Source organism: Bolinopsis microptera, chromosome 5, assembly GCF_026151205.1.
Source record: "Bolinopsis microptera isolate Bmic1 chromosome 5, MBARI_Bmic_1.0, whole genome shotgun sequence".
NCBI classification, from domain to species: Eukaryota; Metazoa; Ctenophora; class Tentaculata; order Lobata; family Bolinopsidae; genus Bolinopsis; species Bolinopsis microptera.
Genome location: NC_087076.1, coordinates 19,637,041 through 19,650,539, shown reverse-complemented (window position 1 = coordinate 19,650,539; position 13,499 = coordinate 19,637,041). Strand labels below are relative to the sequence as shown.

At 39.2% G+C, this 13,499-nt stretch overlaps 2 protein-coding genes across 2 annotated transcripts in view; one reads left to right on the top strand and one right to left on the bottom strand.

Moving 5' to 3' along the window:
• The window catches only part of LOC134815694 (metal-response element-binding transcription factor 2-like), a 106,870-nt gene that overhangs the window by 87,033 nt on the left and 6,338 nt on the right, over window positions 1–13,499 (bottom strand). The window lies entirely within an intron of this gene.
• LOC134816051 (low-density lipoprotein receptor-related protein 2-like) lies at window positions 8,362–12,854 on the top strand. Its single transcript, XM_063824765.1, has 2 exons — window positions 8,362–8,513; window positions 9,045–12,854. The coding sequence occupies exons 1-2, from the start codon at window positions 8,447–8,449 to the stop codon at window positions 10,460–10,462; spliced, it is 1,485 nt and encodes a 494-aa protein (XP_063680835.1). The 5' UTR covers window positions 8,362–8,446; the 3' UTR covers window positions 10,463–12,854.

Below are 13,499 nucleotides of genomic sequence, written 5' to 3'. Positions count from 1 at the left end.
GAGTTATGAGCAAAATACTATATGACCATATTTGGGCATACGCGCCAATTTTGATAGATTTTTATAGATTTTAGCCCATAATTTGGCCAATTATCAATATTTTTGGATGAGACAAATTTTATATGTTAGGTAAGCCTATACTGCACATTCTCTATGAATATCAGCTCAATATCTACCTAACTGTGGATTCTGTGTTCAAATAATGGCAAAAAATGAACAAAATTGCCCATATCTCAGTTCGCGACATTCGCGAAACTGATGTCGCTCAAAATAATATAACTCAATAGGGTTTCAATATTTTTTAATGAAATTTTCAGAATCAACGTAGAATTGCCTGAGGACCTTAAGTTGTGGAGTAGAATTTTGAGTCAGGCCTTCTAAACAAATTTAGCGGCCAAATTCTAAAATTTTCAGGGTATTTTTGGAAAAAATAAATCTTTTGATTTCTCATTTTCAGCCCTTCTGGTATATTTTGAGGTCTTCTAAGTGCTTTTAAACGTCTTTTTGGGCGAAAATACTCCAGGAAACATCTCCTGAGACAACAAAATGACCTAGAAGGGGTCTATTATAGCCTGACCCCCCTTCGCGGACCACTGTGGCTGTATTACATCATGATCACGCAAATAGGAAGTGGTGTTAGAAAACCCACGCCAAGCAGTGCGAAGTAGATCTAATTTAGCTCTATATATTATATTCAAACTCGTGATTTTCCCGATCACTCTCTTGATTTTCCCTACGGAAAATCAAGAGGGCTCTTGATTTTCCTATGGGGCTCTTGATTTTCCTACGGAAAATCATGTAGGGAAAGAGAGAGAGAGAGAGAGAGAGAGAGAGAGAGAGAGAGAGAGAGAGAGAGAGAGAGAGAGAGAGAGAGAGAGAGAGAGAGAGGGAGAGAGAGAGAGGGGGAGAGAGAGAGAGAGAGAGAGAGAGAGAGAGATATAAATTCCTTGGGGAGTAGGTTTCATAACTTGGCAACTGTCACTTCATTAAAGAGTTTCATAGTGGGTCGAGATTGTAGGTACCTTTTTATTAAATGGTACCGTGCTAGGAGCTTGCACTGTATATTATATTGTGTCGTTCGGAGCTAGTCATGCATGGATTATAATGTATCGCTCTCTGTGTCTCTGCAATGAGAGAACATCCAGTTTTATCCAGTTTTGTTGTATGTAATCAGCAGTTCTTTATCAACAAAGTGGTCTGCTAGCTTTACATTGCTGTACATCTCAACCATAAATATTATTAATGAAAAGCTCGAATACATTATCTAGTATATTATATACCAGATGATTTCTCCGGAAAAGTCTGCGGCCGGGCCGGGCTTTAGTAGCTTTTTTGGACTTTAGTAGCGAAAGTAGTTTTGTTTTCGTCTATCAATCTTGACTAAGGGGCTGGGTTGTCCGGCGCTAAGTGTAGCTCTGCACCTACCCGCTCAGTGTAGCTCTGCACCTACCCGCTCAGTGTAGCTCTGCACCTACCCGCTCAGTGTTATAGCTCTGCACCTACCCGCTCAGTGTAGCTCTGCACCTACCCGCTCAGTGTAGCTCTGTACCTACCCGCTCAGTGTAGCTCTGCACCTACCCGCTCAGTGTAGCTCTGCACCTACCCGCTCAGTGTAGCTCTGTACCTGCCTGCTCAGTGTAGCTCTGCACCTACCCGCTCAGTGTAGGTCTGCACCTACCCGCTCAGTGTTATAGCTCTGCACCTACCCGCTCAGTGTAGCTCTGCACCTACCCGCTCAGTGTAGCTCTGCACCTACCCGCTCAGTGTAGCTCTGCACCTACCCGCTCAGTGTAGCTCTGCACCTACCCGCTCAGTGTAGCTCTGCACCTACCCGCTCAGTGTAGCTCTGCACCTACCCGCTCAGTGTAGCTCTGCACCTACCCGCTCAGTGTAGCTCTGCACCTACCCGCTCAGTGTAGCTCTGCACCAACCCGCTCAGTGTAGCTCTGTACCTACCCGCTCAGTGTAGCTCTGCACCTACCCGCTCAGTGTAGCTCTGCACCTACCCGCTCAGTGTAGCTCTGTACCTGCCTGCTCAGTGTAGCTCTGCACCTACCCGCTCAGTGTAGGTCTGCACCTACCCGCTCAGTGTTATAGCTCTGCACCTACCCGCTAAGTGTAGCTCTGCACCTACCCGCTCAGTGTAGCTCTGCACCTACCCGCTCAGTGTAGCTCTGCACCTACCCGCTCAGTGTAGCTCTGCACCTACCCGCTCAGTGTAGCTCTGCACCTACCCGCTCAGTGTAGCTCTGCACCTACCCGCTCAGTGTAGCTCTGCACCAACCCGCTCAGTGTAGCTCTGTACCTACCCGCTCAGTGTAGCTCTGCACCTACCCGCTCAGTGTAGCTCTGCACCTGCCTGCTCAGTGTAGCTCTGGACCTACCCGCTAAGTGTAGCTCTGCACCTTTGAGGTCATTTGGGTCGTCCAATTTTGGTGTATACCCCCTAAGGAATAAAGAGGGATACTGCAGTGAGCAGTCTGCTAATGGCAGTTCGTAGCAAAATTAGTTAGAACCCTTAACTTTTAACGGTACCACTGTTCAATGTAGATATAATTTTGTTCTTGATCACAAATATCTTTCTTATGACTCTTTTAACTCCTTAACTCCTATCCTAACATTCAAAAGCTCTCGTAATATTATTGTAACGTTAATGTTAGTTATGTCGGTTATTAAGTCGAAAGGTTCAAGTTTCAGCCCGGTTATCTCTTGATAAAAATAATTATTAAAATATACAAGTAGTCTATAGCCTGCAATAAACTGCTTTTGTATAACATAATAAAACTATATATAATATAATATGAAATTATTCCCAAATTCAATACGTCACCCACTGTTATAGCCCAAAGTTAATGTACTAAAATGTCGGACAAATTACTTCCGTCACGTCTTGACAGATAGGCTATTTATCATGTTATTATTTAACATCTTCAAATAAATAGTATTACTTACAAGCTGAAAGCTGATAATTAACTCTGGTAAAACCCAGTTTGGTTTGTTGGGTGATACATTAATTTATTACGAAACTATTGGCTACGTAGTGCCTTTGTGGTCTAATGTGCCACGTTCTGATGGCCCATATCACATGAGTCATGTGACATGACATACTACTACGACGCGCATTAGTCAAAAATATCACGTGACCTATTACTTTACGCAAGAACTATAAATCATCTGCTTAGCACGAACCAGAATTGCAGGCGATGACTAAGTTTCAGCACACTCATAAATTAATCATTGTTAATATTGAGTTTCTTGAACCAGTTCCAGAACCAGTATTCACAGTTACAGCTTTACAGTACTTGTCCGGTAAATTTTGTCGTACCGAGTGCCCAGTTTGATAATATAATAAGCCGTCGTGTATCGTTGTCAACTTTTACCAACTTTAGTTCATGAGACAATATATATCGTCTATCGACTCCATTTATTTTGCTTGCCAAGATGAACTTCTTCATTCAACTATTCAACGGTCATGTATTCAGATTGAAGAACTACTTGAAAATATAACGCAATCTTCAACCGTCAAAGTACCTTAGTTTTATATTTAGTAATATAATTGAGTTAATTATACATGATCTCTCAATAAAGAATTACAAATTACTCCTAGTGGTATCCCGATAACGAATTACAAATTACTCCTAGTGGTATCCCGGAGGAGTTTATAACACAAAACGCTTAAGGGGGCCGGGGGGGGGGGTCGAGGTCTTCCTCAAAATTCTCTCGAAATTGACTTTACAGTTGTTTCTGATAGAGGGGAGTAATATCTATCAGCTGTTTTTAGTCCCATGGAAAAATATTGTTCCCAGCCGAAATTATTGCGGGTAAAAGGTCAGCGCTTATGTGTAATTGTATCACGCGAGCGATTTTCAATCGCGTGCCCTGAAAATCGAGTCTAAAAATCTATCTTCTCCTACTTTTTTTGAGCAATCACTCTGAAACTTTCAGGATATATGTACTAAGGACCATTTAGAAGAGATTGTTGGGCCAGAATTTTTCCCTTAGAAATTTTTTTATTTGATTTTGAAAATCTTGGACCTGAAAAAATCGTCAAAAAACGAATTTTCTAGCATGTTCGCAAACACGAGTATAATTAATTCAATGTTGATCGGGTGTGGCCCCTAAAAACCGAATTTTCAAATTTTGGCGACAGAATCCTCGAATGAGTAGGTAAACTATGTCATCTGTAAAGCAACAAGTCTCAAATAAGAAACACAGTGGTGGTATAAGACCCAACGTATGTGCATTAACTTTTGCCCCCCACCCCCCCCCCCCCCCCCCCCCCCCCCCCCCCCCCCCCCCCCCCCTGTACATTATAATAATATGTACTTATATTATAATAATTATGCTAGATAATAATGATATTACACCTAAAGCTGCGCAGTACCCCGTACAGCAGTACTAGTACTAGTACTAGTTATTCTAGTGTATTATCATTGTTAAGGTTATCCACACGCCTCTTTCCTCCAGATTGTCCCCTCAACAATATACTGCTAACTGCAGTGTCCGATTTGCTTTAAGATCATTAAGCTTCATATCGTTAATCTAGAACATTCGGTACAGCGTGGGTTACGCGGTTATTATCACAGAAATGGTTAAAAATAAATACTCGTCACGTAATGTGGAGAGGAAGCGACATTGACAGCAGTTTCTCTGCTGGTTCATTAGTACGTGGCTTCATTAATACGTGGATACGATATTCTTCTAAATTCTAATTCTAATTGTTAACTTATTACGTCATGATGGTACCACTCTTCACTTGAGTAGTACCATCATGGTACACAGTCCCCCATCGTATAGCAAACCTGTACCATCATGGGGTTCGCAGTCCCCCAACGTATAGCAAACCTGTGTTTAATCTGTTAAGGTCCTAAAAATCCTATAGCATCTATTTCCTGAGTAAATCTTTGTTGTAATACCGTAAAAGTACAGCATTCTGGGGTATGCTCGAAGCACGCCTTTCTCTAACACAACATGTCGCTAAATAGTTTCGTTACAACCCACTAACTCCATTACTGTCTATTTGAGGACAAAAACATTTACCCTCCACCGGTTACCGTATATCCCAGTTAGAGAGAGACAGTACAGAGCTCTCTCTCTCCCCATATTCATGGGAAGTATTTTCCATTTGTGTTTCTCTCACTGTAAAAGCTCGACTTGTAACCCAGTTAATGCATCCCTCCATTTATACGCACTCCTTAAAAGCGGCCGACAAATTTCAGTGGTGTGCTGTGGGGACGCCTCACGCTCACGCTTAGCGAGGGGGTAGTTATATGAAGTGAAACACGTGACCACTTTATTGTCAGTAATTTGCCGTAAAGTGATCTTCTTCTACCATGACCCCTATAATATTATAGTCATTTATTTAAAGAAAATGCATGTTTTAATATTCCCGATATTTTTGCTGCGATGAAAACAGAGCTAAAAGGATTGGAATTATTTATTGAACTTTATTTTTGCAATCTTCAAACAATTAGATTTTAAATGGCTTTTACTCTTTTAGAAAAAGTTGTACCTACCTTTTAATGGTTTTAATATGATATTCGGTGATACAGGGGGGAGGGGATGCAACTACCATTAACTACCATTAACTACCATTAATAACAATGTCAGTATTGCAAACATTTCGAATACTGACATTTCACATCGGCCAGATTATTGCTTTATTGGAAGTGGAGAACATCATCAAAAGATCAAAGTTAAGTGTGGCATGCTACTTAGTCTGAAGTAAAAACTTTGATCCACTAAACAAGATGTGTTTGATCCGTTTAGTTAAACGGCCGTTTAGATTTCCTGCTTCAAGCTTGGTGTGTAATTTAAAAGGTTGTTTGAAGTATATTACTTTGCGTTTACTATGCGTTTGCTTTGCGTTTACATGAGCGACAAATCTAGCGACTTGATAGTTCAGATAGTTCGATCAAATTGGGTAAGTTAATTCAAACCATAGAGAAAGGGTCTACGATTGGTGAACAACTCCATATCTCACCATCTGATTATTTCCAATAGTGTCTTTCTAATGATAGTAAAAACGACTTCAGAAATAGGTCACATTTTTCAGTTCCTAAAATTTTACGGAAGTAGCGAAATTCCGGACAGTGATTCAGGCTATAAAATTGAACGCGATGATGACAATGTAGAAGACCAGAGGCTTAAATGGTTACGTTGCTCCTTTGCAGTTGTTCAAAATAGTATTAGTGGATTTTATTAGTTATTTTGAATTTTAATTGAATTAAGTAGTATGTCAGAACAAATGCAAATTTAGCTTTTAAGAAAAGGAACTAGTACGATTGATTGCATTTGCTTGCAGTTGTCCGTGTCGAACTAGTGATTCAATTATTCAACTTTCGAACTTAGCGTCAATTTCGATTGTGTATAACGTTTTGGGGGAAATTATACCATTAATGTGCAATGGATGTTAGAACTACACCGTCCGAATTCTGCTTGCGTCACCGAGCTAATAATAATGGCGACTTGGATTATTATAGTTAAGAAGGCAAGGTTTTTGAGCTTATCTACAAGTCTAAAGGTGCATCTATAATAATGTTGGTACTTGGTCGCACTGTTAGAACTCTCCATGAAAGAGTAGCTGATCAAAGAGCTGATTTTCAAAATATCCTTCTTTAAAGTATAGGGACGATGTCATTAAAGATGATAAGCATACTTATAATTTAACAGCACACCTTGTAGACCAACATAAACTTTCTAATAGATCTGATTTTGATGCATCATATTATAACGTTTTTACTTTTTATCCTTAAAAAGTCTAGCCCTAGTTATTTATAAGTTAACGAACACCCCCTTATTCAAAAACTTAGAAATTTGAAACCGTATGGTATTAACTCTTGTGATCCCTTTGGTTTGCCTCTCTTATTTGAAAATAAATATTTTAATAATAGTCCTAAATTATCCCATAATTTATGCAGGGATATAATTTTTACTGCTAGTTGGGGCTTTATAACCCCAACACCAGAGTGTTGTCCATCCTTTTGTGAATCAGAGTTGTTCTTATTTAATTTTAATTTTAATTTATTAGAGTACTAACTACTAATCTTTATTAGGTACTGATGATGAACAACATATTCTGCCCATGTTGCAAAGATTTAATGGTAACTTTTTGAAACTCATTCGGTATCTGATTGCAGTAAATAGTAAATACTGATTAATGATTATTGATAATAGCAGCGTTATTTGTTAAATCGTCAACAGCGTGGGTTAATGCTTGGGTAGCGTATACTATACTGTCTATACAGTATACAGGTATAGCAGAATGGTGACAACTGCACTAAGCACTCAATTCATCACGAAAGTCATTGACGTAGACTATAATAAAATGAGATTGAAACTTAGACTCTTGGATTATCTCTCATCTTCTCGAACAACACTCCAGCATTGCATCACAACGAATCAACGATAATTCTAAGAATATAATACCATCATATCTTTCTCTGCTATGTTTTAATGTTGAGGCTTGTAAATTCAGAAGTAATCCTGTTTTATCTAAACATTAAAACATGATATTACTAGCAGGAACCCGTCTAACCCTAAAATGGTGTCAATACTCCAGAGACTAATTTAATTATTACCTATTTAATTCGCGTTTTTGACACCACTTGGGGGTCCAAATTTTGGGCACTAAAATTCTTATTCCTTGGTCAATTTTTTCATTTTTCATGCTGATTTGAAGGCCATTAAGGCATTTGACCCAGTCAAAAAAGTTTCAGTTTTATATCTTTTAAGGTTTTTGCGGAACGTGGTGATGTCGTGGTGCCAGTAAAATGGTACGGATATATTATTATATATAATACATATTATATATCTTATGCCTATAATATAATATATCGTCTCGCTTTATATATATAGTAAGAATAGGGACAGTTAAGAGTTCCTAAATACTTCGTCGTACTTTTACCACTGAACTTGCCTTATAGGTTATAATTTCCGGGTCATAAAAACACAACCATTACAGTTTCCCGCCATGTTTAGTCTCCTGCTTCGCTATTTGTTCTTACCTTGGTAGGTTAACATACAAAGTAACATTGCTGACCTTGTCCTTCCATGACCCAGCACCATACGATATGCATGGTTTCTGATCCGTAGAGCAGTACCAATTCGCAAGCCGCAATGAACAATCGGATTTTAAGGTTCTTTGAAAGTTTAAATTTTGAGATGGCTTTTAGTTTATGTAGGGTACCCAATGCTTTTTCTTTTGTTTTGTATTGAAATTTCCGGTTAATATCCGGTTAAGCAGTTTTAAAATCGGACTGGGACAGGAACCGGATATCCGGTCACTTCCTAATAGAGATAATAATTATTATAAGATAGATACAATTATCTAAGATGTATTGAGCTGTCCAGAGAACTTGGAAACACTGCGACCATCCAATTTCTGTAATTATTCTATCCTATCCTTACTCCTTTAAGATAATACAATAATAAACTACTGTTTAGAATGTTCCTTGTGAAGCTGAACTTGGTAGTTGTATTCATCAACCTATTTCTTGGGGCAGACCTACTAGGTAAGCTTTTTCATATTTGTCCGACTTAAAGACTTCTTAGAAGTTGGAGTTTGTACTTAATACATATCAAATTTGTAGGTTTTTGTGTAATAGGGTTTATATATCTGTTGGTTATTTTGAAGATTGTCCCAATAACATTGGAACTATGTCTAAACAAATCCGTGTTCACCATAAATGTTGCAAATTTTCCGAATTTAAAGTGATGACACGGAAATGTGGTATTTTTCCGAGGGGGACTTATAACACAGTTTACACAATGTTTACTACTGCCTTGAAACCGTGTGTTGAGTAACTGTTTGTCAGTTTGTGTGCGAATTGAGTTTTAAGTGGGTCATCACCTCAAATAACCTCAAAAAAGCCAGTAATGCAAAAAAGCAATAGTGCGATTGAATTGGATCATGATTCAGATGGCAGGTTTTACCGCACCAATAATCTATTATTAGAGGTTGTTAAGATGTTATTATTTTAAAACTTGAAAGTCATCACATCCTTAGTTTGATCGGATTTCTCAATAAAATTTCTATTCTCCAGAAGAGGACGACGATACCAGTTTTAAAGTCAAAGTTGTTCGTCATAAGGACTCTCCTGGTTTTCTAAAGCTTGTCAGACAACGTAACGAAAAAACAGAATACAAATGCTGGAACAGCCCTGAAAAGTATGGAATTGGTAAACTGAACTCAACAGTACTGACACAATTCACCAGCCTGTGTAGTAATGACAGCAGATTCTATCAAGTGTGTGGCTTGGTCCCAGTCCTCGGATTCGGGACATGGCAATTCAAATCCAACGATATCCATTATCCCTTGTGCTCCTACTATGTCTGTGACTCACCCATGTATGAAGGTAAAGGGCTGATAGCTGGTCACAAGGTTCTAGAAGAGTATCACTGTAACAGAAACTCACTCAATAAAAAGTGCGCAAATGGTCACATTAACATGGGGCTATGTGACCTCACCATCAACGTCCCATGTGCCGAAGGTTCTGATGCAATGGTAGAGAAAAGCAAAGTCTGCGACGGTATCATTGATTGTTTGCATGGATTGGACGAAGTGAATTGTCACCATTCATATGGTTTGACCTGCACTCCTGCAGATTTCTTCGTGAAAATGAAATATCACGAAATATGGCTCCCTCCAGAAGACATTTGCTTCAACCATACCTTACCAGATCACAAGGTTCTGAATACGCTCAGCTTCTGCGAAAACCAGGAGGATTGGAATGCGACTAATTGCAAAAGTGGTGATACCGCCATGTCTTGCAAACGTAAGAATACAGCCGCACCCCCACCCGCTATAGAAACAAGGACTCTGTTTGAGTCCCAGACCTGCGGACCCTACAATCGCCTGACCGATCAACGTGTGTGCATGGACGGAAAAGATCAAATCAATTGCACAAACAGGGCAATATGGTATGAATGTGATCATAAGGATATAGAACACGACATGATCTATAAGATCAACCTTACTGACACGGTGCTTTGCGAGAAAGAATTAGACCTCCTCTGCACAGACGACATCAACAACAAGTGTGCAAAACCAGAGGTTAACTGTCACGTTCACCGCCATTTCCTTTGTGATAACGTCGCTGATTGCGAACACCAACTTGATGAAAAATACTGCGAGGAACTTCAAACAGAGCTGACATGCGTGCGCAGGATAAGGAACAAGTCAGATGAAACGGAATCCTCTGAACCACTACCCATTTTAAAAGATTGGGTATTGGACAACATCACAGATTGCGAAGGTGGAGAAGATGAGGATCCCAATTTATGGAAAAAATGTCAATACAAAGTTGGCATGAACCAAATTAAAGAACACTATACATACAAGAGATTCGAAGATCCTTGCCCGATGACGTTTTATTGTGAACACGAGGCAACCAAAAGAAGGATAATCTTCTGGATACGACCAAGATGTGTGATGGTTATCGTCAAAATGACTGCCAATTAGGTCCATCGTCTGGCATGGTCTGGTTGTGCAAACTAGCACGGGATAAAGATGTAACAGTGCATGCAATTACAGATGAAACAAAATTGTACAAATATGTACAGCCATGTACTCCTGGGTTGTCTAAGGAACAAGATTGCAAAGAGTACATTCTAGAAGAATCCTATGGCACGTTGCCAATAAGGATCATAGCACCAAGCTCAAGCAGTTTGAGTTGCACAGACAGATACGGTGAGAATTATGTGTATGCAGCGTGTCTTGGATTGTGTCTTGAACAGGATATAGTATGTCCCCTAGAACTATACGAAGTTGATCATGCCAAATCATGTGTACAAATGGACCGAACCCTGCTGCAAGACCGTACTCTAACCCTGACAAAGAACAACAAACTAACATTTGTTGAAAAATATCCCGACGCAAAAAACGGATCTAAGTTTATAAACAGAGAGCTATTTCCATGTGCCAATGGGCAATGTGTTAGCTACAGCCAAGTGTGTGATCTGATTAACGACTGCGGAGATAATTCTGATGAAAAACACTGTGGCAACCACTTCTCATGTGATGGACAAAAACAGGAGATAATTAAAGCTTCGCAGAAGTGTGATGGTATCATACACTGTTCAAATTCAGCGGATGAATGTAATCCAGACTGTAAAAATCATAGTAAGAGACTGATAACCTCGGTGTACCTCCAGATTTTTGCTTGGTGTTTTGGCATTCCTGCTGCTTCATTGAACGTTATAGTGCTCCTTAGGAATGTAAGGAAGCTGTCTAAAAAGAAAGACATGAGCAAGATAAAATTTACAGTAACAGTTCTCATTTCACTGGTTGCTTTTGGTGATTTCCTCTTGGGCTTATACATGATCCTAATCAGCATTGAAAACATTTCAATAAACGACAAGTTCTGCGAGCAAGAGAACGAGTGGCTTACATCATCCCGCTGTGAGTTTATGGAGTCATCTCAACATTCGGCTCTCAACTGTCGGTAGTTGCCATAACTGCCATGAGCATCTACCGAGCAGTTGCGATGAGAAAGATAGGGCCGTCTCGTGGTTTGAGCCGGTGTTTCCTCCTGATGGTTGTCATTTTCGCAGGTGTGATCACAATTGCTTCGTTTCTGATAGCGGCACTTCCAACAAATCCCACATTGAGAGCGGGTTACTTCTACAACGGCTATTACATCCCGCAGACGAACCTCTACTTTAGCCCAAAGAATAATGAGGACTATGCTAAACTGTTGGATCATGTCTACCCTAGCAATTTGAGGACTGAAAATATGACCGATATCAACGCTATTAAGAGTCTCCTAAACAAAATGTTCCTATTTCCAGAAGACAGCACAGAGGAAACTTTAGTCTTCAGCACCTTGGGGTTCTACGGGAGCAGTGGATCCTGTATCTTCAAGTACTTTGTCGATCCTAAAGATCCACAAAGATCATTTTCATGGGCTATACTCATCTTTAACTTTATCTGCATGGTTGTTGTAGCTCTTTCCTACTTTTCAGTTCACCTACTTTCCCAAAAATCTGCGGCAAAGGTTGGTGTGCCACGGAGGTTTGGAGCACTTCAACGAAAAATCAGTCTCATTATAATTTCTGACTTCTTCTGCTGGACCCCATTCATAATAATTTGCATCCTGCATTACACAAACAAAATAAACGCCACCCCTTACTACTCCTTCTTCTCTATCGTGGTCCTCCCAATAAACTCCCTCATCAACCCAATCTTGTACGATAACTTTTTCATGAGAACCGGTATTAGAGTGTGCCGAGGTATTGACAACTGGAGGAGTACTCTATCTAACTGTGAGTCTTACAGAGGGGAAGGGATGAGTTTGCAGGAGCGATCCGAGGGACAAACTGCAGTTAGTCAGACTCAGAGTGTCCTCACGAACATTACCGCCTGCTAAAAACTGTGGCCGTTCAGCTGCAACTGGCAGCATTTAAAGATTTAAGAACAGCGCAATTTGGTTGATTGATCAGGAAACTTTCCTTTACTAGCAATCTTTCGTTCTATCATCATACTTTCATTGTGTCAACAAACTTTATTTTTAAGTTAGCAAACTTTGATTGTAGGTAGATAACTTTATTAGAGTTTTATTTTATAAATGTTTGGGATTATTTGTTGTTATTGCAAATTAATGTTAACTGTATGCTTTCAATTATAAATTTTCGCTGCTATGTACAATAATTAATGTTGCTAATTGCTGTCTGTAATGATGATTGATTACAATATTATGATCTAATTATTCTCGTTTCAGGGTTAAAAACTGCTTTGTGTATCTTCACATTTTCTGTATCAGTCAAATTTAAGAATAGAGACTAGTAGTAAATTATTCTGTTTTATGATAATAATTGATTGTTGATTGCTGGATAGTTATAATCATCTGATTCTAAAATTATAGACTAAGTTATTTTATGCTTTACAACAACTCAATTTCAGCTAGCAGTGTTTCAAAATATAATCAAAAAGATAAAAACCTTAATTCGAATTATCATATTCTCACAATTATTGTAAACCGTCAACTTCAAATCATAGCTCAATTTACCGCTTCGTAAACCGGTCTGAACAATATCGGAATCTATTTTTATTAAGCAACTTGTTACCACACATGATTGAGCAAGGTAACTGGTGAAATGTTCTTGATGTGCATCTGGCGCAGAAGTCCGGTGACTCTTGTCTCGATAGAGCTATTAGTTACATAGTTACTGAAATTTAAAGAATTTTTCCACGTGAGTCCCATATAATCAACGAATAACAGAAAATAACGAGGTCATATGATATGTCTTTTGGTGTCCTTCGATAATAAGTTTAAAAACCGATTGAATTTTAACACGAATGCTAAGTTTGATGATGAAGCAGATGTCCAATCTATCACCTATAGCGTTGAGTTTGATTCAACTATTCTTACTATAATAAACATGTCGACACACAATAGCCAAACCCAGCAGCTGTTGGCCTCGCCTTGTTATCAAGCTACGGAACAGCTCTATAGTTAGTAGCCGTTATTTTGGACCGTCAATACGTATTATTTCTTTAT

What these genes read in the sequence shown, in the direction of transcription:
- LOC134816051 (XM_063824765.1), top strand. Translation starts at nt 8,447, where the DNA reads ATGTTCCTTGTGAAGCTGAACTTGGTAGTTGTATTCATCAACCTATTT. An exon ending in TCTTGGGGCAGACCTACTAG is followed by an intron (nt 8,514 to 9,044) that starts GTAAGCTTTTTC and finishes TCTATTCTCCAG; the next exon opens with AAGAGGACGACGATACCAGT.